Raw genomic sequence first — 22278 nt, forward strand, 5'->3', positions numbered from 1 at the left:
ATAATTTTTTTTACACTTAAGAAAAGTATTTGCCACCATAATTTCCAACTCTCTTTGAGATGGAGTAACTAAGCTGCTAATGATGTCTGTTTCGCTTGATAGGAACCCAATTATATTTAAATTACCTCTAATGTCTAAAGTTATGAACACTTATTCTACTTCAGGGTTTTTGTATGAGAAAATATAAGTTAGGATATAAAACACAATTAGTATTAAGAGTTAATAGTATTTTATGTCCTGAACTTTCAGCGTTTTCTATAAAATATCTCGAACTTTCATTTTCCCCTAAAAAACTTCGAATTTTCATTTTTTTTTCCACAAAATGTTTCGCTATACAAAATTCGGTGACAGAAAAAAATGACTTATCTTGCCGAATGAAATACTTTGCGGACCATCATTATTGTTGAAAAACCATATTAGGAACCACTATTATTAAAAAATGCTGAAAGTTCGGAGTTTTTTGTCATCTTTCTGTCATCGGATTTGGTATAGCGCGATATTTTATGGATAAAAACTGAAAGTTTCGAGATTTTTATGAGAAAATAAAAATTTGAGACATTTAATGAAGAATGCTGAAAGTTCGGGACATAAAACACTATTGACCATAATATTAATCCATTAATTTTTGTGAAAACAAATGAACTTCTATTGGGCTGTCATTTTGGGGCGATTTAAAATTTCTTTAAGCCTTTGGACAAAGTGTTTGTTCTCATGAATTATTCCAAACATTTGCCGCCTATACTTTATGTTTCATTCACAAAAACAAACACATTTTAAGGAATTAGATTCTGCCTCTTGTCTAAGATACCACAATCACACTAAATTAGGGACAGTGACCACAATTTTAGTCATATCGAACATGATGAATATCTAAGTATATGCTCAAGTGATGTAAGAAAAGAAAATTAATATAAACGACAAGATATAAGAAACCAAAATAATTAGCATATTTAAACCTACATCACATCGACCTAGATAGCACAATCAAAATATGTTTTCTAAGTACTATTAAAAAAAAAAACCTCGATTGCCCTGGCGCATTGTCATCAGACAAACACCTAATTAGGGTTGTAATTGAGTCGAATTCAATTGATTTGTGCAAAATTCAAATTTAACTTCTTTATTATCGAGTCAGGCTATTGAATTCATTCAAAACTCACGGGCTTATTCGAGTCTAAATATTAAATTTTTAAATTTTGATTTAAATCAAATAATACTATCTCCGTTCCACTAAAAGTGGTCTGAGTATCATTTTGGATCGTCTCATTATAAGTGGTCTGATTCTATAAATGGAAAAATTTAATAAAGTGGTTGTATGCGTTATGAGTGGAATAAGGATCTCACATTTGATGTGAGTATTAAAATAATTAAAATGGAGCAATGGTCTCACCTACTTTTACTAAAAATAGAAATAAATACTAAAATATGGGACGACGACCAAAAAATAAAAGAAGAATATTAAAAGTTGGGACGGGGGAATATATTTTAATTGAAATTTATCATTTTCTTAAAATAAATAAAGACAATTAATTAGATATTTTATATACATAGTACTGAATACTGATGAATAGATATACAAAATTAGCATAAGTTGAACCTATTTAAGAATTTTATAAGCTAGATAACTTAACGAGCTTATTCACAAACTATCGATCCAAGTAACATTAAGTTTAAGTTCGAATCACATTGTCGATAAAACGAACTCGAACTAACAACCAAGTTGAGATCCGAATAAGCTTGAAAACCAAAATAAATGGGAATTCTAGCACAATTAACAAGTTACTATATACTATGCCAAACAAATTTCCGACAAATCTAGACAACATATTTGTGACATTTCATTTCCATTAATTTCGTTACTACATTATTGTGACAAAGTCTAGTGCAATGAGCTATGGGTGGCTTGGATGATCTGCGGCGACAGAATGACATCGCACGACCAGCCTTGGAGGCGTATGGCACGATAAACGACGACTCCGGCGATGGCTCCGAGCGTCGGGGCTATAAGATATACCCACAAGTTGTCGAATGTCCGTGAAACAAGTGCTGGTCCTAGTGATCTTGCTGGATTCATCGATCCTCCTGAAACAGGCCTATTTGTTGTGTAGTAAAATAAAATAAAATAAAAATTAGTTTGAATTTTGAACTCATAAATAATTAATTAAGTGAATCGTGAAAATTAATTATATGTATTTTTTTTAAATGAATTCATTTCTTCTGACCGAACTGGACCTTAGGTTTCACCGAAATAACCAAATTGAACTTTATATATATTTTTTCAAATTTCTCAGTTTAGACCCAAAAAAATCTAACCTAAAAATTATATAGTGCTACAAACCTAATTATTCACCAGAAACTAAACATTGCAACCTAAAAATAAAGTGCCAATCATCACTATTAGCCTCATAAAAAATAACATAAAAATAGCTAGCCGGCAAATTACCAAACTTTGAAAATTCTTATTTTTTTTTTCATCGCAAAAAATTACGGTTGTAAATTGTTATATCTTTAATTGATTCTAATTTCGCAACTAAAATTGGTTTATTCCGAAATTGATATGACATGACCATTTGAAAATCCGAGGTGGGCAAAATTCAGGCAGCCATGTCAGCATCAATTTGGAGTAAATCGACTTCGGTCGCCAAAATTAAAATTTGTTTTTAGTTTAAGGGTTTGTTTACTTTGATGGAAAAGATATATTTTCGTCATTTTTTTTATATAATTTTTATATGTAAACTATGATAGAAAATTTTCTCAAGGTAATAGAGTGAAATATTTTCTCACTCAACTCTTTTCACTGATTTTTTTTCTCTCAAATGTTGGATAATATTATCTTTGGGTAGTATTGTGAAAATATTTTCAAGCATTTTCTCATCTTTAGTAAACATATGATTAAAAAGAAGAAAAAAATAATATTTTCTTATCCATCATTTTTCAATGAACATTTTATAACCAAAACAAACGCATCCTAACAATTTATAAATAGAATATTTTTTGAGGGTTAAGAGTTAAAGATGTTATACCCTGAGATGAGCACTCCCAAACATATAGCCCCTCCAGCAATAAATCCAGACACACATTTAATCTGCAAAATATCACATTTTGGTGTTAATGCAAGCGTTTGATGATGAAGTAATAAAAAATCAGAAATGTGGTTGATCTCACAGATTGCAGTTGGTTGAACAATGAGGTGGTCATGAAGAGCACGATGAACGTGGCAACGAGCTCGACCAAGAAGGCGTTGATCCAACCGTTATTGAGCGGCGTCGTCAGCATCAGCTCCGGCTTGATGCCGTAAACGAACTGCCCCGCGTACGTCGCCAGAACAGAGCCCCCTACTTGTGCAGCAATGTACAGAGGAACCTTTAAAAAGAAAAGAAAAGGAGATGATTAATTAAGGTTAGATTTCGCTGTGTTGTGGTCTCGATGGACGTACAGGTCGTGTTCGTGTCTGACCTTGGACCAAGGAAAAGGGCCGGCCGCCGCGAAGGCGATGGTGACGGCCGGGTTGATATGGGCCCCGGATATGGGGCCTATCGAGAAAACTAGGACCACCACTGTCAGACCTGCCGTCGCCGCATATTCCATTAGTCCTGTTTGAATCCCCATGGAATGCAGGTTTCCGATTATCCCGCTAATGCAGAACATCAACACGAACGTGCCCACGGCCTCGGCCGCGACCTGCAGTTTGATCGGAGCAAAATATAGCACGAAGGGAGCTAAAGTAAAAAATAAAAATAAAAAGTTGGGGTGGGGGGGCTCGAGCCCCCCTACCCTGGCTCCTAATGTGGCATGGTACATGGAGTTTTTTTTTTCCTTACCATTCGGAGAAGGCTAAGATCTATCACATTGTGTTTGTTGAGAATCTCGAAATAGACTTGATCGTGATTGTGATCGTGATCGGGGATCTGAGTGGCTGTCGAGACATCGGTTGGGGGCATTTTTATCACGAAGACGGTCTAGAACAGAATAGCATCTGTATTTTTTGTGAGTGTGTGTGTGTGTGTTTAAGTTTATTCACAAACTTTCGATCCGAATAACATTAAGTTTAAGTTCGAATCACATTGTCGATAAAACGAACTCGAACTAACAACCAAGTTGAGATCCGAATAAGCTTGAAAACCAAAATAAATGGAAATTCTAGCACAATTAACAAGTTACTATATACTATGCCAAACAAATTTCCGACAAATCTAGACAACATATTTGTGACATTTCATTTCCATTAATTTCGTTACTACATTATTGTGACAAAGTCTAGTGCAATGAGCTATGGGTGGCTTGGATGATCCGCGGCGACAGAATGACGTCGCACGACCAGCCTTGGAGGCGTATGGCACGATAAACGACGACTCCGGCGATGGCTCCGAGCGTCGGGGCTATAAGATATACCCACAAGTTGTCGAATGTCCGTGAAACAAGTGCTGGTCCTAGTGATCTTGCTGGATTCATCGATCCTCCTGAAACAGGCCTATTTGTTGTGTAGTAAAATAAAATAAAATAAAAATTAGTTCGAATTTTGAACTCATAAATAATTAATTAAGTGAATCGTGAAAATTAATTATATGTATTTTTTTTTAAATGAATTCATTTCTTCTGACCGAACTGGACCGTAGGTTTCACCGAAATAACCAAATTGAACTTTATATATATTTTTTCAAATTTCTCAATTTAGACCCAAAAAAATCTAACCTAAAAATTATATAGTACTACAAACCTAATTATTCACCAGAAACTAAACATTGCAACCTAAAAATAAAGTGCCAATCATCACTATTAGCCTCATAAAAAATAACATAAAATTAGTGAAAATAGCTAGCCGGTAAATTACCAAACTTTGAAAATTCTTATTTTTTTTTCATCGCAAAAAATTACTGTTGTAAATTGTTATATCTTTAATTGATTCTAATTTCGCAACTAAAATTGGTTTATTCCCAAATTGATATGACATGACCATTTGAAAATCCGAGGTGGGCAAAATTCAGGCAGCCATGTCAGCATCAATTTGGAGTAAATCGACTTCGGTCGCCAAAATCAAAATTTGTTTTATCTTTTAGTAGTATTGTGAAAATATTTTCGAGCATTTTCTCATCTTTTCATCTTTAGTAAACATATGATTAAAAACGAGAATAAGATAATATTTTCTTATCTATCATTTTCCAATGAAAACTTTATAACCAAAACAAATGCATCCTAATAATTTATAAATATATAGAATATTTTTTGAGGGTTAAGAGTTAAAGATGTTATACCCTGAGATGAGCACTCCCAAACATATAGCCCCTCCAGCAATAAATCCAGACACACATTTAATCTGCAAAATATCACATTTTGGTGTTAATGCAAGCGTTTGATGATGAAGTAATCAAAAATCAGAAATGTGGTTGATCTCACAGATTGCAGTTGGTTGAACAATGAGGTGGTCATGAAGAGCACGATGAACGTGGCAACGAGCTCGACCAAGAAAGCGTTGATCCAACCGTTATTGAGCGGCGTCGTCAGCATCATCTCCGGCTTGATGCCGTAAACGAACTGCCCCGCGTACGTCGCCAGAACAGAGCCCCCTACTTGTGCAGCAATGTACAGAGGAACCTTTAAAAAGAAAAGAAAATGAGATGATTAATTAAGGTTAGATTTCGCTGTGTTGTGGTCTCGATGGACGTACAGGTCGTGTTCGTGTCTGACCTTGGACCAAGGAAAAGGGCCGGCCGCCGCGAAGGCGATGGTGACGGCCGGGTTGATATGGGCCCCGGATATGGGGCCTATCGAGAAAACTAGGACCACCACTGTCAGACCTGCCGTCGCCGCATATTCCATTAGTCCTGTTTGAATCCCCATGGAATGCAGGTTTCCGATTATCCCGCTAATGCAGAACATCAACACGAACGTGCCCACGGCCTCGGCCGCGACCTGCAGTTTGATCGGAGCAAAATATAGCACGAAGGGAGCTAAAGTAAAAAATAAAAATAAAAAGTGGGGGGGCTCGAGCCCCCCCTACCCTGGCTCCTAATGTGGCATGGTATGTGGAGCTTTTTTTTTTCCCCTTACCATTCGGAGAAGGCTAAGATCTATCACATTGTGTTTGTTGAGAATCTCGAAATAGACTTGATCGTGATTGTGATCGTGATCGGGGATCTGAGTGGCTGTCGAGACATCGGTTGGGGACATTTTTATCACGAAGACGGCCTAGAACAGATTGAGCATCTGTATTTTTTGTGAGTGTGTGTGTAAGTGTGTGTGTGTGTGTTTTCTTTCAAGATTTTGGGAGATGAAGTTTTGGTGTGGATGTTGAGTTTTGATGATTCATGTTTATTAGGCTTTTAACTGAAATGGGAAGAAAGTGCGCCACACAAATGTTGTGTTGCTGCCATAATATAATTTTGCGCTTTAAAAAGTAACTCATGCTTCTCAAATGTCCCATTTAAACAAAACGAACCTCGCAACTCCTATCTAACTGCTTCTTATCTTAACGCCATCTCCAAGTCCATCACGTGCATCGCGCGTGCGTAAATACTTAAAAGATCCGCACGGGGCTTCAGACGTGTGAGGGGATGAAATGGAATCGAAGAAAAAAAAAATGATGTGCGATATTATTTCGAATAGATTCCTCTTTTTGGTGCCCCACTATTAAAGTTTTCTAACTTTTGTTTTTTTTTTTCTTAAATAATTTTATAATTATGAATTAAAGTTCATTATGCTTAATTATATTATTTTTTTATAGAGTTAACATTTTTAAGTTTTTGGTTTATAATTGATTAATTTTTAAATTCAATTATTTTAAAATTATGCTATATGGAGTAATTTTAAGTGATAATTATAATCATGAACTTATGTATAATTTCGATGGTATCCATATCATCTTTGTGAACGTCGAAAGATTTGGGAAACCCACAATTGCAGAAAGATAAAAAATGCTATTTCTTTTTATGAAAGTTAAATCGAAGTTGCAAAATACGTATAAATTCGTGTTTTATTTTGTAATCAATTTTTAAGCTCGAGATTTTAGTAATTAATGTTAGTTAGAGTCACTTATATTATCCTTCCGTCCAAATGAAAGCGGTGCCCCACACACCTTTACACACTTTTACACTATAATCTTATTCTCCTTAAATCCCGTGGCGAAAAGAAGTGCACCGCTTTTATTGGGACGTATGAAGTAATTATTTTTAGTTTTAAATAAATAGAGTTATCAAAAAGATGAATTCGATACTAAAACACCAGCGGAATACAAAAAATTATGGGACAGAGGATCCAAACCCATTTTAGTAGTACAACATCAAACAAACTAAAAAATCAAATCAAAACCTAAGTAGTAAATTTAAAGTTGCTACATGACATCCCTTCAACCAACAACGAGGAACTAAACCCAAGCCTCGATCGATCAAGATCAAACACCAACAAATTATCCTCCATCTGAAACGCCCCGATCACGATCTTGAGCGCCGCCGCCGCCCCGCCGTCCACGAACGCAAGGCACGCCGTATCTCCACTCACTCTCTTCATCGAATTCGCCCCCAAAATCGTCCAATTCTTGCCACCATCGAATTCCAAGTCAATCCGCGGCACACGAGCTCCGTCGACGACGGCACTAGCTTCGTAGCACGCAGTGAATGGCTCCACACTCTTCATCTTCGGCACACCCTTCATCCCTTCTTCAAAAACCTCGACAAATTTCGTGTAGAGATCGGTGGCTAGGGTTGTGTAAGGTACAACCGTGCTAAGCCTAATCCCTTCGAGTGGAGACATCGCGCTAACCGAGCTTGTACCCACGGACAAACCCTTGATCCCAATGGCGTAATCTGCATTTTTAGGGTTTGTGAGAAGTGGGGTGTAGGATAAGAGATGGTGCGTTTCGTTGCCGAAGGAGATGACGCCGTTTCTTGAGCTCGTGCTCGGCAAACACATGGCGAAGCCCCGGGTGAGCCGGGGAAGCCGGCCGGAGAATTGGTTTTGGAGGGAGAGGGGGGCTAGGGAGAGGCTTGCTAGCCCTACTACTCCTTTTGGGAGAGACTTGAAGAGAGGGTTTGGTGCGCATGATAGGTATATATCGCTCATAATAAAGTGGGACCCTTGAACTGTGAGGTTCGTGTAAGTGAGCTGAGCTGGCTCGCAAGACCCGGTTCTAGGGTTTCTAGGGGTTACCATGCATTTGCATGGGATTGCTATTGAGGTGGGTGGTGGGGGGCACGGTGAGGGTAGGTATTGAGCTTGGGTGCATTCGGCGGTGAAGCAAAACACGGCGGGCCGGGGGACGGAGGGGCAGCGCCGCCACGAGAAGGGGGCGGCGATGTCGACGACGTAGGGGTCTTTGGAGTTGAGGAGCATGGTGTAGAGAGAGGTGGTGGGGTCCTTGTTGAGGGATGCGAGTAATTTAGGGAGAGGTTGAGCTGATGAGATTGAGAGTAGGGAGAGAAGGAAAAGGTTTATCATTTTGATGGTTAACATCATTTGATTGTTGATGATGTTTTGGAATGAAGAATTTTTTTTTTTTATTTGCTTAAGTAGGTGTATATAGAGAGAGATGTATAAATGGATAAGTGGATAAGAAATGGAAATGTTATATATATATATGTAGTATAGAGGTCTCATATGTCAAATATATGTGTGGGAAAATATTATTGACATTGACTTTGGACAAGTGAGAATTTGAGCGTGTTGGGCTCAATTATTTTGCTAAAGTCATAGCCGAAATCGTTGAGGAGGCTAGGTTTGACTTTATTGATCTATATATGCATTGATTAGATTGAGATACAAGAAATAGAATTGAAGCAAAAAAATGATTTTTTGTAAAGAAAATGGAAGTGTTACACATGTGAGACATCAAAAAGTGGGGATAGAGAATCTCAAGTAGGGCACCATGCCATTGAGTAGAAAATACAAAATTTTGATGGAAAAGTTCCAAAGTAAAATGTATAACATACAATAATTTAAAGGGTTATTCACTATCCCATGCAAGGTTTTGTATAATTTGCATGACAATTATATTTTTGTCTAAAATGGGCCAAATTCAAAGCTTGTGAAAATTGAGTAGATGCGACATAGATCCAATTGGGCCTAGTTCATGGGCTGACTTGGAGATAGGAGCGCTGAGCAGCTAAGGGCCCAATAGAATCTAGATGGACTTGTTTTATTATTTTGCAAACTCGCCTTTTTTTTCAAGGATTAATAGTGTTGTATGCCCCAAACTTTCGGCATTTTTTATAAAATGTTTCGAACTTTCGTTTTCTCTTAAGAAACTTTGAACTTCAATATTTTTATAAAATGTCTTACAATACAAAATTTAGTGATGAAAACATGACAAAAAACCGTGCACTTTTAACGTTTTCCAATAATGGTGATTCCTAATATAGTTTTCCAAACTATTTCATCCGGCGAGATAATTCATCTTTCTGTCACTGAATTATATATGACTGAACATTTTATGAAAAAAATTGAAAATTCAAGATTTTTTAGGAGAAAACGAAAATTCGAAATATTTTATGAAAAACACTGAAAATTTGAGACATAAAACAATATTAACAATTTCTTCAACTATGCTGATAAGGCCCAACTCAAGTGATAATGTTGAGGCACTCAAATACTCTCTTTTGTGAGAGATATTGGATTCAATCTCGTCTGCGTACGGATTGTTTATTTGATTATATATTAATATTAGATACATCTAGGGGTGTCAAAATGGGCCGAGAATGGCCCGGCCCGATAGGCCCGCCCGGCCCGCCCGTAGTTTTGGCCGGGCTGGGCTAGGATTTTCAAGGCCCAAAAAAATCCGGGCCTCCCTGGCCCGGCCCATGCGGCCCGCCGGGCTTTCGGGCCCAAATTGGCCCGTCAGTATATTATGTGAAAATTTCAAAAATTTATATCTCCTCCCAAATCCCAATGGATCCAACCCAATCTAAGTCCATTTCTTCAATTGACGACAATGACGAGTCAAAGTCTAACTTAAGATTTAAATTACCAATCAACAATCAATATTAAATTATTTTTACTTGAAAGATTTATTTATTTTTGATTATTTTTTGTGGTTGTTATTTGATTCCAATTGATTTGATTACTGTATTAATTCATTTGTGAATAAATCGTTTTCAGTTTTTGTTGTTTTTGCAATTAGTTTTTGTTTTTTACTTGTATTCATATTGTTTACATTTAGTTTTAGTCATATTTGTTTACATTTAATTTTAGTCAATTACGCAATTTAGATTTAGATTGTTTAAGGCCCTTTTTATTTCATCGAATTTGTCTTCAATTTTTTTCTTTAAATTTGATTTAATTTATTAATTTTTGGAACTATATATATATATATATATATATATATATATTAATTTATTAATTTTGGCCCGTTTTGGCCCGGCCCGCCCGGCGGCCCGTATAGGGCCGGGCTGGGCTTCATTTTTCGAGGCCCGCTGAAATTTTGGGCCGGCCCGACCCGGCCCAAAAAATTGCCAAGGCCCGCTGGGTTGGGCCGGGCCGGCCCGGCCCGCAATGTTTGACAGCTCTAGATACATCTTGTAATTCAAAAAAAAAATCCTTTTCTTCAACTACTTAGTGAAAATAAAACGTGTCCTTACAAAATGATCGAAATGCTCACCTCTAAAAATAATCACTCAAATTGGTGTTCTAAAATTTCTATTTAGGGGCAAAATCATTTTTTATTTTAATTTTTCAACTTTTTTTAAAAGTGTGGTAATTACTAAAGAAATACAAAATTCACAAACTTGTGATTATGATTCCAATCCATGTAACATTACTATGGCAAAAGTGAGTAATTTCCTCTTCTCCACAACCCTCGATAATTATCATACTTCATCCAGAAAACTTGTTACATCAGAAAAAAAAAACAAAAAAAAATCTACAGAGATAAAACGAAGGAAAAAAAAAAGGAAAAGAAAAACATTATAAGATTAGAAACTAGAATCCCCCAACTATACAAATTGAGGATTCAATCAAAAATTAGTTCCCTCTCCTCAACAAAGGCATCACAAGATCTCCCCATCCATTGAAGATGCTTCAAAATCAGAGCACTTCTTGTCTCCCTTCAACAATGAAGCAAATCCAAGCATGGAGTTTCCCAAGTTGAACTCAAGCAGATGATCCTCAATCTGATGCCCACCAACAACAATTGAATCCCTAGGATTCAGACCACCATCCAAGAATCCCAAACACATCACTTCATCACTCACCACCACCATTGACTTCTCACCATGAATCCTCCACTTCACCAGCTCACTCTGCAAAACAAGATCAACAATTGGAACATTCTCACCATCTCTTGAGCTGAAACACACTTCAAATGGAGCCACAGATTGCACTAGGCTCAAATTCATGGAGATGGCAGCACCAACATAGGACTCAACAAATGCATCATAAATCTTGCTCTCAAATGTAGTGTAAGGAACAATGGTGCTGATTTTGGCACCAAGAATAATCCCTTTTTGATGCAAAGGGAGTTTCTTGCCAGAAACCTTAATTGAACTCACATCAATGTAATAACCTTCTTGATCACCCCCACTTTTCTTGGAGATTAGAGGAGTGAACATCATTGAGCTCTCAAGAGGGTTCCCACCTAGGAAAAGTGCACCCTTTTGAGGGGACAAACACAGTGAGAATTTCCTCTCAAAGAATCCAAATGTGGTGGAGAATTGTGATGGGAGTGAGATTCTTGAATCTCCCAACCCTAGCACCCCTCTAGCCTCATGAGCTAAGCCCTTGAGCAACAAATTTGGGGAAGATAAAAGCAAGAATTTCTCACTCTTGGCAAATGAAGAAGACCCAATCCCATCCCAGAACTCCATAGCCATCACATCCTCACTCAGATCTCCAGATGCAGAAATTCTTGAAATTGTGTTCTCTGCCAGCAAGGTACAACTCTTGGTCTTGGAGTTGTACTCTGCTCCACCACCCCTAGTCGACTTAGCCATGGAGCACTTGAGCGAGCAACTCTTGATGGGCTGCTGAGAATCAGAGGCAGATTTGAGCCCAGATGCCATCCACACAAAAGGGCCATTGAGATCAACCACGAGATTGAGGGAATCAAGATTTTCACCCATGGAAACATGAGCGACGTATTGAAGAGTTGAGGAATCCTTCGAAACCGGAAAGATCGCAGCTTTGGGCAAGATGGGACTGTTGGAGAGCGCCTCGGCTTTCGACATTAGGAGAATCAGAGGAAGCAATAGCAAGAAAAGAAGAGAGCGAGCCATGTGTGTGTAGTGTGTGTGAAAGATAGAGAGAGATAGAGAAACAGATGAGGTCTGAAAAATCAGTTGATTGTGGCGAAGGGACGCAGTTCAAGTCGAGAGATTTAAAGAACAAAGTTAATAGTCTTTTTCTTGTAATATTATTATATTTTATTATATTTTTTATTTAGAATTCTGGCATAGTAGATAAGAACTAGAGGATTTTTGGAATTTTGCTTGGATTTTGGTGACTAGACTCCTACGTTTTCCATCACGGTTTTCACATAGCTTTAACAAAAACAAAAAAAAAACTGGTCAGATTAATGGATATGAATATGATGTCATTATCTTGGTGGGGACACAAATTTCGATAAGGCCACCAATTCCACGTGCCAATTTATTTAATTATCTTTTTTACCATTTTTATTTTCATTACAATCCATTCAATTTCAGGACCAAATATATTTTATCTTTTTTTATGGGTGCTAAAGCAAAAATGCCTTGTTTCTTGTATGAAAAATGTCATACTTTATAAATTTAAGTATTTTATGTCCTAATTATTTGAAATATTTATTTTACTCTTTGATGTTGATGAATTTGCTTGGTTTTTTTGTGAAAATCTTAAACATTTGACCGATTTGACAGCTATCAGTCATAAAAGTTAACGATTTAACAGCTATCGGTTAAGAGTACATATGACCGATGGGTGGCTAGATCATGTGTTCGCCCGAATGGACACATAATTTCACCGGACGGACACATAATTTTATCATTCAGATCATGTGTCCGCCCTAGCCATCCACCGGTCAAATCGTTGACTTTTATGACTGATAGTTGTCAAATCAATCAAATGTGTAATACTTTCACAAAAAATCAAATAAATCCATCAAATCAAAGAGTATTTAAAGAATATGACATAAAATACTTATGTTTATAGAAGAAAACATTTTTCACATATAACTTAAGGAATAGAGTATTTTAAATTTTCACTCTTTCTATTGAGTAAGAGATTGGCTATATTTTTTCAATCACAAGTTCGCAACACTTAATTTTATATTAGATACAAAGATATGGAGTACATATCTTTATCATTTCTATTTATATACTCTAATATGTGAGAGATAAAGATCGAACACATCTTTTCTCTTAATGATCATTCATTTCTAGTTTTCACGCTAGTTTCTTTTATTAAGAGGATAATTTTTGGAAAATACCAAGAGACATTTTATATCATTTGAAAGAAATCTTAATGTGCAATTGAAAAACAAATTAATGCCGTTTGAAAATTAAATAAGGAGAAAATAAGAGGTTTGAAAAGTTTATCGAAAAGTAAAAATGTCTATCAACGAAAGGTGTTTATTTTGAGTGATACCATAAACAGATAAAAGTAATTCAAGTGGATTTATTATTTATTTTGATAGATTAATATTTATCAATCTATTGTATCGCTTAAAGTGAACGTCACTTAAGTATAATGGAGCATTAATTGACTTGATTAGTTCTTAATATTGACTTACCTTAAAGAATTAACACAATTTGAAATATATAAATAAGCAAGATGACTGGGGTAGTGCAGGTGGCCAAACATTTATGGATTTTAGTTGTAACTACCAATTTAACATTTTTATTTATTTATTTGTATGAATTATTTGTCAGTGGAGCCCATTATTTGTCAGCGGGTCGGACCAGGACCGAGACCCGTCGGGTTTGTAGACCCGAAATTTTTAGAAAAACGGACCGACCCGGACCGAAATTTTCGAGCGGGCCGACCCGGGTCCGGTTCGGTCCGGGTTAGACCCGCTAATAGCCTAATTTTTTTTTATTTTTTATTTTTTCCTATTTTTCCACCTATTTTTCAGATCTAAAACATTAAAAATACAATACCAAAACTTTATTTTTTTCCCCTATTTTTCCACCTATTTTTCAGTTAGTATTCTTAGGGTTAGAAGTTAGATTAATATTATATTATTATTATTATAAATATTAATTATTAAATATAAATATTAAATATTAAATTTTTAATAGCATGGGTCGGTTCCGGGTTCGCCGAGTTTCGACCGGGTTCGACCCGGACCGACCCGAAAAACTTTCGGTCCTCAAAATAAGACCCAACCCGGACCAAACACCTATAGTGGGCCAGTTCGGTCCGGATCGAACCCGTCGGTCCGGGCGGGTTCGGCGGGTCCGGGTTGGGTTTGCACACCCCTACAATTATTATATTAGGCGTCCGCAACGATTATGTCACTTTCCTTTTTAGGCGATGATCCAATTCCAACCATCCATTTTTATATTTTATTCTTACAAATACTCTTTATTTATAAAACATTCACTCAAAATTCAATCTCAACCACACATCTCATAAAGTGGTAGAACCCTTTTTTCACTACATTAAAATCATCATTAATTTTATTAAATCTCGTGTCCAGTCAAAGTGTTATAATTTTTACGGACGAAGGGAGTATAAATGAAGGAGGGAGAAAAGGGGAAGATGCTATCATTTTTAAGTGGCAGCATATACTTGGAATAGTTTTAATATGGGAAGGAAGATATGCTAAAGAATACGAGCCTATCCAATTATCCACTATCTTTATTTGGGCCATCAGATTTGACTAAGCTACACATCAGCACATTGTATCCATAAAACAGCTACAGAGCTATTGGTTTATTATTCTACATTTTTATACTTCATCATTTTAGTGTGCATTTCATTGAAAGTAAAAAAAGAAAATATCATATCAAATTATGTTTCATTCGAGTAGAGGGGGGGGGGGGGGGGTGTAATTTTTATAGCTGTCGAACATGAGACATGCAAGGATAATCATGATACTGTTACGGGGGTTTACTTTAAATGATTGATAAAATGGATGATTGAGTATTTTTATCTTCAATAATAGGATTACTTCAATCTCATTATTTTGGTGGAATAAGGATCAAACAAAGCAAGCTTAAATGATAAAAATAATCAAGAAACTTGAGATATCCCAAAGTTTCAAGACTAATCATTCAAAAATAAACGTCCCTTTAGATTAACATACTTTTTTTTGACACATTTAAGTCACTCTCTAAGCCTATAAAAACTTTATTTTTAATTATAAAAAAAGAAGAAGCAAAGATTGAGTTGGGCATAGGCAATAAGAAGGATGGGCTAGGCATAGACTATTGCAGGATTCTATTGTTGGGCCCAATAACATCCCACAGTCCTATGCTTATATTAGTAATCAAAACTAATGATTAATTTAATCTCTAAAAAAACTAATAATTAATTAATATCCTTTGCTTATATTAATTAAAACTAATATTTAATTTAATATCTAGAAAAAGAAAACTAATAATTAATTAATACTTATAACAAAATAAAATTATAAGCGAAAAAATATACATAACCATAACTAAATCTTTGCTAAGAAGTATCAATATAGAAGATTCTTCATTCGGTGAAAGAAGCAAAGTCAACTAATGGAGCCCTAGCTGAATTTTAACATGGAGAAAGATACATAAAAATACATAAAAGATTGAAAATGTGGCGCATATGACCAGCAACGCCTTATCTCTCATCAATACCTATGCTACTCTTCATGCTTGAATATGTTTAATTCTATATGAAGAGTGTGCATATATAAATAATTAAAAATCTTCATCGTGTTGTTATATGTAGTGCATGGCTAGGTTTTACCAAGTGTTTAATTAGCCAAATCTACAACGTAAAGCTAATATGTAATATAAATGGGACCCACCGCCGCATAATATGCGGTGGTCGCAGGCAAGACTAACTTCTATTTATTATATTAAAAAACAGTTTGTGGTAAAATGGTAATTAAAGAATCATATTAAAGGTATTTATACAACTCAACAAATCTCATATATATTTTCTCTCCCCCTCTCTCCTTTTTCATCACACGGTTTCACTTTCCTACACACACTCTCTTTCTCTTTTTCATATTTTTTGTGATTTTTTTAAATCAAATTTTATTTTAAAAAATATTCAATATATATCTTAAATTAAAGATAAATGCAAGATCGTTGATTTGGTATAAAAATTATCAAATATGAATTTAAAACAAATAAATTATTATACTTTAAAATTTTAAGATGTTTATTTTTTCTCTCTCCTCTTTATTTTAATATGCATTTAAAATTATTATATCAAATATGAATTTAATATGTGTTTTTTTTCTTCAATTTTTCATATTTTTGTCACTTCATATTTACATGGTTGTCAATTTAAGGTTGTTGTTATTATTAATATTTTTTCTCTCTCCTTTTCTACTATTTTTTTTTAAATTATTTCTTCATTTCTTTTAATTTGAATGATGTGTTTATTCTATAATTTTAGGGAAGAAAACAAAGTTTTCCATCAAATAGGTGGAAAATTTAAAATGATACTTTTGAAAATTATAAAATAAAATTAAGAATTTTTACTAAGTAATTGATGTAGATTATTTTATTTTTTAAGAAAAAATAATTTATATTTACTTATATTCTAATTATATTTAATATTTATTTATTTGATACATCATTTAATTTTTTTTATAAATTAACATGATTAAATAAATTTAAGACCTTCGGTTTTAGACATTAACCCTTAATCGCTTAGCTGATACACACACTATATCATTTAATTTTGATGCAAAGCTATGTTTGTCGTGCATCGCACGGACGCGTGTACTAGTAAATAATGAAATTTGAGCGTGGTATACAATTAAATCATAGCACGAAAAAATATTATTATCCTTGAAAATATAATTAACATTGCTAAGTATATATAGTTAATATTGTTAAACATATCGAGACTCCTCTATGTTAATGTTGTTAATTTTTGTGAAAAAAACGAGAGGGTACAGGCTGTACAGCTAAAGCTCTTTATGTGTGAATTCTTGATTATTAACTATTTATAAGTTTCAATCGTTCAAATTAGATGGCCTTTAAAGTGAAGAGTCGAAATTGCCTTTAGATGTTAATGGTTTTTTATTATTTTTGTGTAAAGTTTTACATTTTTTGACACAATGACAAATATAATATTATAAGAAAAATGTAAAAAAAATTAGTTTGTTGTCGGAAAATCAGGTTTCCACCCGAGATTGTCATCTGGACGACAAGCTATTTTTTCGTGACGACAAACTACTTTTCTGGTCGAAAAAGTAGCTTGTCGTCCGGATGGCAACCTCGTTCGAAAAACAACCTACTTTTTTTTTAATCTTATAAATACACTGATTGAGACATAAAGAATAATTTAAGTATTTTGAACATATAAACAAATTTTTATAAAAAGTGAGTAATTTTAATTTTAAACTTAATAAGTAGGCAGTTTTAATTTTCTCTCCAAACAAAATATCTCCGCTTCTGTCCTAAATTCACTACAAAAAAATCGTAGATTACCGACGGCGAAATGCCATCGGTAACAAAAGACGGCCGCCGGTAAATAGTGTTACCGGCGGCGTTACCGGCGGCAACTCGCCGTCGCTAAACGGTTCGTCGGCAACTCCATTACCGACGGCGATCGGCCGCCGCCGGCAATTAACGGCGGCTTCGCCGCCGGTATTTCCGCCGTTGAACGGCGGGAGAGTTGCCGGAAAATTACCGACGGCAAATGCCGTCGCTAATTAGCGGCGGCGCCACCGCCGTCGGTAAATTCCACCGGAGCGCCACCGCCGGAGTTGGTCAAGATATTACCGAGGGCAAAATGCCGTCGGTAATTACCGACGGCAATATGCCGTTACCGACGGCATTTTGCCCTAGGTAATATTTTTTTATTTTATTTTTATTTTATTTTTTTTATTTTTTTTATTTATTTATTTATTTTATTTATTTATTTTATCGTATATCCACAATTTATTTTCGTATTTATACAGTATTGCATAATTTATACGAACTTCCCAGTAGGTCACCCATCTTAGTTGTGCTCTAAGTCAAGCACGCTTAACCTTGAAGTTCTTTTCGAATGATCACCAGTACAGAACACTCGTATTATTGATATATATAGTATCTATTAATTCATTTAAAGTCTACTTCAATATACAATATCATATATATTCATAACCTTAGTATATGTCGAGATAATATCCAAAAAATATTGTTAATTACGGATTGGGCTCGTTTCCGTTCTTATTTTTATATCAGAAAAATATTTATTTATTAATTTATTATTAATTTTCAATTTTTTTTTATTTTTTTTTTTTTATCAATCTAGTTTATACACCATAAGTATTTTATCAATCAAGTAAGAATCTTGAATTCTTACTAGAAATATTATCTTAGATTAGTGATGAGTGAATCACTAATCAAATTAACATTTTTAAGTTATAATTATAAGTTTCTTACTAAGAATCTTCAATTCTTAATAATAATATTAGATTATTATTAGATTAATAATAATATTAGTAATAATATTATATTAGTGATGAGTGATGAGTGAATCACTAATCAAATTAACATTCTTAATTTATAATTATAAGATTCTCACTAAGAATCTTGAATTCTTAGTAATAATCTTGGATTAGTGATGATTGATGAGAAAATCACTAAGGTAATTAACATTCTTAAGTTATAATTATAAGATTCTTACTAAGAATCTTGAATTCTTAGTAATAATCTTGGATTAGTGATGATTGATGAGTAAATCACTAAGGTAATTAACATTCTTAAGTTATAATTGTAAGATTCTTACTAAGAATCTTGAATTCTTAGTAATAATAGTGATGAGTGATGAGTGAATCACTAATCAAATTAACATTCTTAAGTTATAATTATAAGATTCTCACTAAGAATGTTGAATTCTTAGTAATAATCTTGGATTAGTGATGATTGATGAGAAAATCACTAAGGTAATTAACATTCTTAAGTTATAATTATAAGATTCTTACTAAGAATCTTGAATTCTTAGTAATAATCTTGGATTAGTGATGATTGATGAGTAAATCACTAAGGTAATTAACATTCTTAAGTTATAATTGTAAGATTCTTACTAAGAATCTTGAATTCTTAGTAATAATTTTGGATTAGTGATGATTGATGAGTAAATCACTAAGGTAATTAACATTCTTAAGTTATAATTGTAAGATTCTTACTAAGAATCTTGAATTCTTAGTGATTGATGAGTGAATCACTAATCAAATTAACCTTCTTAAGTTATAATTATAAGATTCTCACTAAGAATCTTGAATTCTTAGTAATAATCTTGGATTAGTGATGATTGATGAGGAAATCACTAAGGTAATTAACATTCTTAAGTTATAATTATAAGATTCTTACTAAGAATCTTGAATTCTTAGTAATAATATTAGATTAGTGATGAGTGATGAGTGAATCACTAATCAAATTAACATTATTAAGTTATAATTATAAGATTCTCACTAAGAATCTTGAATTATTAGTGATTGATGAGTGAATCACTAATCAAATTAACCTTCTTAAGTTATAATTATAAGATTCTCACTAAGAATCTTGAATTTTTAGTAATAATTTTGGATTAGTGATGATTGATGAGAAAATCACTAAGGTAATTAACATTCTTAAGTTATAATTATAAGATTCTTACTAAGAATCTTGAATTCTTAGTAATAATCTTGGATTAGTGATGATTGATGAGTAAATCACTAAGGTAATTAACATTCTTAAGTTATAATTGTAAGATTCTTACTAAGAATCTTGAATTCTTAGTAATAATAATAGATTAGTGATGAGTGATGAGTGAATCACTAATCAAATTAACATTCTTAAGTTATAATTATAAGATTCTCACTAAGAATGTTGAATTCTTAGTGATTGATGAGTGAATCACTAATCAAATTAACCTTCTTAAGTTATAATTATAAGATTCTCACAAAGAATCTTGAATTCTCAGTAATAATCTTGGATTAGTGATGATTGATGAGTAAATCACTAAGGTAATTAACATTCTTAAGTTATAATTATAAGATTCTTACTAAGAATCTTGAATTCTTAGTAATAATCAATGTTTAAATTTTCACTTGTATTTCAATATATATTTAATTTTAATGTTTTTGTATTATTATCTTTGATCAATTTATTAGATGATAATTGAAAAAAAATTAAAAAAAATAAAAAAAAATAAATAAAAAAAAAAAATAAAAATAAATAAAATTAATTACCGAGGGCATTTGCCGTCGGTAATTGGAATTTGCCGTCGGTAATTACCGACGGCAAAATGCCGTCGGTAATTTTGGCCGGACGGCGGTGGTGCTATCGCCGGATGGCACCGGCGGTGGTCATTAGCGGCGGCATTTTGCCCTCGGTAATTACCGACGGCAATTGCCGTCGGTAATAAAATAATATATATTTATATTAATATATATTTAAATTAGCGGCGGCGTAACCGCCGCTAATTAGCGGCGGCCGTTTTGCCGTCGGTAATTCGCCGGTAATAGTCAAAAGGCGGGTCGCCGTTTTTGCCGCCGCCGTGCCGCCGTTACCTACCGACGGCAAAATAGCCGCCGGTAATTTTCGCCGGTAAATACGCGTTTTTTTGTAGTGATTTGCCTCAAAATATCTCATTCTACCTACGTACTTTTGAGGTGAAAATTAATGATACACACGACCTGAATTTTTAAATTTCAAGTTCCGAGATTTTATGTTTAGGTGAATATTATTTTAAAATTCTAAATTATTATCACTATTATCAATTACTAGGTCTGATTTGTATTGATCTCATTGTCATTTTGAATTATTTCAATTATATTGGTCCCTTTCTTAAAATAGAAAAATAAGGACTTCTAAGTAGGTAAAAGTAAAACACTTCACCTACTTAACTTATAACAAAAGACTTTTTAATCTTCGTACCAAAAAATAAGGGACCAATTATTAGAAATATTTGTATTTAATCTACAAATATTGTTTTGTATCAATAATCATAATGTTAGTGTCATTTACATCCGAGTATATGGTACATCCGGTGCACAGGAGACCACCTCATTTATTAATTATCAATTAAGATTTATTAATTTTACTTAATTCTATTTTAATTATAAAATAAATTTAATTAGAATGGTTCGGTTCATTAGAATTAAATAACTTATCGATTTTATTGTACAAAGTGTAAGTGTAGCGCGTCGGCGCCCACAGACCACCATAACTGATGTCTGATAACACCACTTTGACCAACGGAATTTTACTATGATACCATTAAATTTTAGTTTTATTCACAAATTTTCATTCTTGTTTTAAAATAGGTACTCCATCCGTCCCACGAATCTTGACATGTTTATCTTTTTGGGTCGTCCCACGAATCTTGACACGTTTCCTTTTTTGGCAATAATTAGTACATTCTCTCTCTTACTTTATCACATTTATTATATTCTCTCTCCTACTTTATCACTTTTATTACCTTCTCTCTCCTACTTTATTAATTACACACTTAAAACACTAATCTACAATTCCTTAATTCCCGTGCCGAACTCAAACGTGTCAAGACTCGCGGGACGGAGGGAGTAATACATTATTTTTTTTGGAATTTCCCATCGCGTGACTTTTCGATGAACTTTTAAATGACGTGACGCCGAACTTAAATTATGGAGTAACATATTTAACGGCAGGGACTAGAAACGACGCCGTTTTAGCACCTACTCATTTAAAATCTTAAAAATCTAAGTTAGGATTCTAACATTTTTTTTTTTACATATTTTTATCTTTTCTACGCCATTGAAGAAGAAACTGCAACAATTTCATAGATTCAACAAATTCATTGTCGAAGAATTCAAATTCATGGAATGAGAATCAAATTTGTATGAAATTAGTTCTTCTTAGTTATTTTTGGACTTATTTGCATTTAAATTTTTAACTGAAATCTATCACCATTGGAAATTCCAAAACGATAAATGATTGTGGGAAAATCAAAATTTGGAAATTTATTATGATTTTAGATCAAATTCACCCATTAAATAAAGCACAAAAATTTTCGTAAACCGATTTCACAATGACATTATTTCAACATATAAATGATATTTTAATATTTTAAAGTGTCATTTATATATTAAAATAATGATATTGAAAATATTCAAATGTCATTTATATAATAAAATAGTGTCATTCGAAAATTGATTTAACCGTGAAATCGATTTCACGACCAAGACCTCTTTCAATACAACTCTCA

General features: G+C 33.8%; 4 protein-coding genes across 6 annotated transcripts; all 4 read right to left on the minus strand.

The window, feature by feature from the left end:
* Positions 1-1669: 1669 nt before the first annotated feature.
* Positions 1670-3985, minus strand: LOC130991540 (probable aquaporin NIP7-1). Of its 2 annotated transcripts, none has more exons than XM_057915815.1 (5): positions 3822-3985; positions 3457-3681; positions 3166-3363; positions 3024-3085; positions 1670-2082 (listed from the first exon to the last, which is right to left on the minus strand). In XM_057915815.1, the coding sequence occupies exons 1-5, from the start codon at positions 3939-3941 to the stop codon at positions 1893-1895; spliced, it is 795 nt and encodes a 264-aa protein (XP_057771798.1). In that variant the 5' UTR covers positions 3942-3985; the 3' UTR covers positions 1670-1892. The 2 variants fall into 2 exon arrangements, with proteins under 2 accessions (XP_057771798.1, XP_057771797.1); XM_057915814.1 differs by having other exon boundaries at positions 1670-2093.
* Positions 3986-4098: 113 nt separating this feature from the next.
* LOC130991541 (probable aquaporin NIP7-1) lies at positions 4099-6200 on the minus strand. Of its 2 annotated transcripts, none has more exons than XM_057915817.1 (5): positions 6049-6200; positions 5686-5910; positions 5395-5592; positions 5253-5314; positions 4099-4460 (listed from the first exon to the last, which is right to left on the minus strand). In XM_057915817.1, exons 1-5 carry the CDS (start codon positions 6166-6168, stop codon positions 4271-4273), a joined length of 795 nt encoding a protein of 264 aa, XP_057771800.1. In that variant the 5' UTR covers positions 6169-6200; the 3' UTR covers positions 4099-4270. The 2 variants fall into 2 exon arrangements, with proteins under 2 accessions (XP_057771800.1, XP_057771799.1); XM_057915816.1 differs by having other exon boundaries at positions 4099-4471.
* Positions 6201-7177: 977 nt separating this feature from the next.
* Positions 7178-8600, minus strand: LOC130991542 (chitinase CLP-like). The gene has a single exon (XM_057915819.1). It carries the CDS (start codon positions 8587-8589, stop codon positions 7306-7308), a length of 1284 nt encoding a protein of 427 aa, XP_057771802.1. The 5' UTR covers positions 8590-8600; the 3' UTR covers positions 7178-7305.
* A 2170-nt stretch (positions 8601-10770) lies between these two features.
* LOC130991543 (probable aspartic proteinase GIP2) lies at positions 10771-12505 on the minus strand. Its single transcript, XM_057915820.1, has one exon. It carries the CDS (start codon positions 12195-12197, stop codon positions 10974-10976), a length of 1224 nt encoding a protein of 407 aa, XP_057771803.1. The 5' UTR covers positions 12198-12505; the 3' UTR covers positions 10771-10973.
* Between the last annotated feature and the right edge of the window lie 9773 nt (positions 12506-22278).

This window comes from Salvia miltiorrhiza, chromosome 7 (genome assembly GCF_028751815.1).
Source record: "Salvia miltiorrhiza cultivar Shanhuang (shh) chromosome 7, IMPLAD_Smil_shh, whole genome shotgun sequence".
NCBI classification, from domain to species: domain Eukaryota; kingdom Viridiplantae; phylum Streptophyta; class Magnoliopsida; order Lamiales; family Lamiaceae; genus Salvia; species Salvia miltiorrhiza.